At 71.0% G+C, this 3070-nt stretch overlaps 1 protein-coding gene across 6 annotated transcripts; it reads left to right on the top strand.

Moving 5' to 3' along the window:
- SRXN1 (sulfiredoxin 1) lies at nt 1–2841 on the top strand. 6 transcript variants are annotated; one of them, XR_011049497.1, is made up of 4 exons: nt 1–278; nt 428–662; nt 1849–1948; nt 2042–2841. XR_011049497.1 is itself a non-coding variant. In XM_068416106.1 (3 exons), the coding sequence occupies exons 1-2, from the start codon at nt 33–35 to the stop codon at nt 629–631; spliced, it is 450 nt and encodes a 149-aa protein (XP_068272207.1). In that variant the 5' UTR covers nt 1–32; the 3' UTR covers nt 632–662; nt 1240–1659. The 6 variants fall into 6 exon arrangements, 2 of the variants coding, with proteins under 2 accessions (XP_068272207.1, XP_068272206.1); XR_011049496.1 differs by lacking the exons at nt 1849–1948; nt 2042–2841 and adding an exon at nt 1360–1659 and having other exon boundaries at nt 428–753; XR_011049494.1 differs by lacking the exons at nt 1849–1948; nt 2042–2841 and adding an exon at nt 1240–1659 and having other exon boundaries at nt 428–753.
- Nucleotides 2842–3070: the final 229 nt, after the last annotated feature.

Genomic DNA, 3070 nt, shown 5'->3' with positions numbered 1-3070 from the left:
CTCTGCAAAAAGGTGGGGTGGGGACGGTGACGATGGCGATGACCTGGCCAGGAGGAAGCAGAGGGGCCCGGCTGGGTGCTGCGCTGCTCGGGGCTCGGCAGGACCGGGAGGAAGGTCAAGGCCGGGTGCCAGCAGCTGCCATGGCCGAGGCCGGGGACCACAGCATCCACACGCAGCACATCGCGGCCGTGCACAACGTCCCCATGAGTGTCCTCATCCGGCCCATCCCCGCGGAGCTGGACCCCGGCAAGGTGCAGAGCCTGGTGCAGACCCTGCAGGTGAGCACAGCCCCGCTGCCCCCGCGGCAGCCGCCCCTGCACCCCCCCGTGCCACCCTGGGGCACTGCCGGGGAAGCTCGCAGCACCGAGGCCCCTCGGGGGTGCCGGGGCGCGCGTTGCCCTCGGGGGTCTCTCTCCCCCCACCCCAGGAGGATCCCGAGCGGGTGCCCCCCATCGACGTGCTCTGGGTCAAGGGCACCCAGGGCGGCGACTACTTCTACTCCTTCGGGGGCTGCCACCGCTTCGCCGCCCACCGGGCGCTCAACCGGGAAACCATCCCCGCCAAGATCGTCCCCTCCACCCTCAGCGACCTCCGCACCTACCTGGGCTCCTCCACGCCACACCTGCGCTAGCCCGGAGCCCCGGAGGATGCACAGCCCCCCGGTAGCCCCCCGCAGCCCCCGGTAGCCCCGCGCAGCCCCAGGTGGTCCCCGTGGGCTGAGCTGGGCCTGATCCGGGGCTCCATGAGTCCCTGGTGAGGACGGGGTCAGGGTTCCCCGGCCCTGGGGAGGTCCCCGGGGTCCCTGCGGGGTTGGGGTCTCGCCGGCACCGGGATTCGGCCGGGGCGGTGTGGCGCGGCGGGGCCGGCAGGTGGCGCTATTGTGCCGCGCCGCACCGCCCCGAAAGGCCGCGGGGACCGGGACGGACCGGGGGGACCGGGGGGACCGGGAGGGACCGGGAGGGACCGGGGGGATCGGGAAGAGCCGGGACGGGAGGGACCGGGGGGACCGGGAGGGACCGGCGGGACCGGGAAGGGCCGGGACGGGAGGGACCGGGGGAACCGGGAGAGACTGGGAGAGACTGGTGGGACCGGGAAGGGCCGGGACGGGAGGGACCGGAACGGGGGGGACCGGGACGGGAGGGACCGGAACGGGACGGGACGGGCTGAACCGGGGCATGGCTCAAGCAGAACGGGCTGAACCGGAACGGGACGGGCTGAACCGGGGCATGGCTCAACCAGGACGGGCTGAACCGGAACGGGACGGGCTGAACCAGGGCACGGCTCAACCGGGAACGGCTGAACCGGGGCGGGATGAACCGGGGCACGCTGGAACTGGGCCAAGTCACAGCCCCCATCCAGGGCGCAGCCGAACCGGGAAGGGATACAGGCAAACCGGGACACAGCCGAACCGGGACACAGCCGTACCAGGAGGAGGGACAGCCGAACCGGGCACGGCCAGTCCCTAGGCGCCCCCGCAGCGACTCCGGGCTCACCCTGTGCCCGGACCGGGAGGACCCTGGGCTGTGGCTGCCCTGAAACCACCTGTGCCCACCCCTGGGCACATCCCGCGGTGCCCTCCTCTGTGGGGGACGTCTCTGGAGTGGGGCGGTGGGGACGCCCGCTGCTGCACCGGGAATAAAGGCGGCGAAACCCCCGCGGCTCCGGGGGCTGGTGCTGGGGGAGGGTGGGGTCAGGTGCAGTGGCACGGCACGGCACGGCACGGCATGGAGGCCTGGCACCTGTGAGAGCGGGCGGCTGCGGGCACACAGGGCAGGGATGGGTGCTGCGTCAGGGGGTGGAGGGTCTGCGAGGGGATGGATCCTGTATTCAGCATGGATGCTGTGCCAGGGATGGATGCTGTGCTGGGGATGGATGCTGTGCTGGGGATGGATGCTGTGCCAGGGACGGGTGCTGTGCCAGACCACACTGGCACGCAGCTGAAGCCAGGGTGAGCCCTGGCCCGGCTGTGGGAGCACGTGCGGTCCCGCCGTGCCGGGATGTTGTCATTTCTGCAAACGCCACGTCTTCACCCCATGTGCAGGCTGGAAAACCCGCCCCGAGCATCCCCCGGGCATCTCGGCATCCCTCCGAGCCGGAAACCTTGGGCCAGGGAGGGGAAAGGCCACTGAGTCACCCCACCGCGCCGTGAGTCAGAGCAGGACTGGGACAGGAACCGCAGCCGGACTCTCCTGCCCTCGCTCTGCCCCCTCGGCCGCGCTCCTCCCCGGGTGGATCCTGTCCTCCCAGGGCAGAAACGGGCTGGGGAGAGGGGCTGGGAGGAGGGCACGGCCCCCCCCCGGGCAGCAGCTCTGCGGGCAGCGTGGCAGTGCTGCCCGCCGGACAGGGCATGTTTGGCCACTGGTTTTCCGCAGGAGTCGCTGGGGAGGAAGGGCAGGGTGGGCTGGGGGCTGCTGGGCTGGGAAGGGGCTGGAGGGAGACTCTGGCCCGGCAGAGCTGCATGTGCCGCATCAAAGCCGCTCTCCGCCGGGAGGAAGCCCTGCGAGCGTTCACGGAGAGAGCAGCCCTGGCCCGCGGCTCCCCGATGGGCCATAAATTTCTCACAAGAATTGTGGCGTGCTAAAAAGTTTCCTCTTGTTAGAGAGCCGGGGAGGGGAAAGGGAGGAGGCGGCGGGTCCTGTGGAATCACAGGACATCACCACAGTGCCCTCAAACGGGTGCCCCATGGCAGGGACTGGGTTTTGCCAGGCCCTGGGCTGTGCCCCCCGTGCTGGGTGTCTCCCATGGGCTCTGCTCGCCCCCCTCTCCCCGGGTTTGTGCCCCTTGCAAAGGGAGCTGGGCATGAGGCAGCTCAGCAGCGCTGGACCCCACGAGGGGGGATGAACCAAGCCCCTCTCCCATGTGCCAGTGGCCCGTGGGGGCTTCTTCCAGCTGGAGGAGCCACCGCAGGAGCCGCTCTTCCAGCTTCCCACCCCCTGCACACAGTGCCAGGACATCCGTGCCAGCCCTATGGGTGTCCCATGACGCTGCTCCCAGGGCTCGGTGGCACCGGCACATCCCCGGGGCTGACACGGTGCAGGCAGCGTGAGCTGAGCCCCGGCCGGTGCTGCCA

Source organism: Nyctibius grandis, chromosome 19 (assembly GCF_013368605.1).
Source record: "Nyctibius grandis isolate bNycGra1 chromosome 19, bNycGra1.pri, whole genome shotgun sequence".
NCBI lineage: Eukaryota > Metazoa > Chordata > Aves > Nyctibiiformes > Nyctibiidae > Nyctibius > Nyctibius grandis.
The sequence above is the reverse complement of the archived record's forward strand: the minus strand, read 5'-3'. Positions and strand labels throughout refer to the sequence as shown.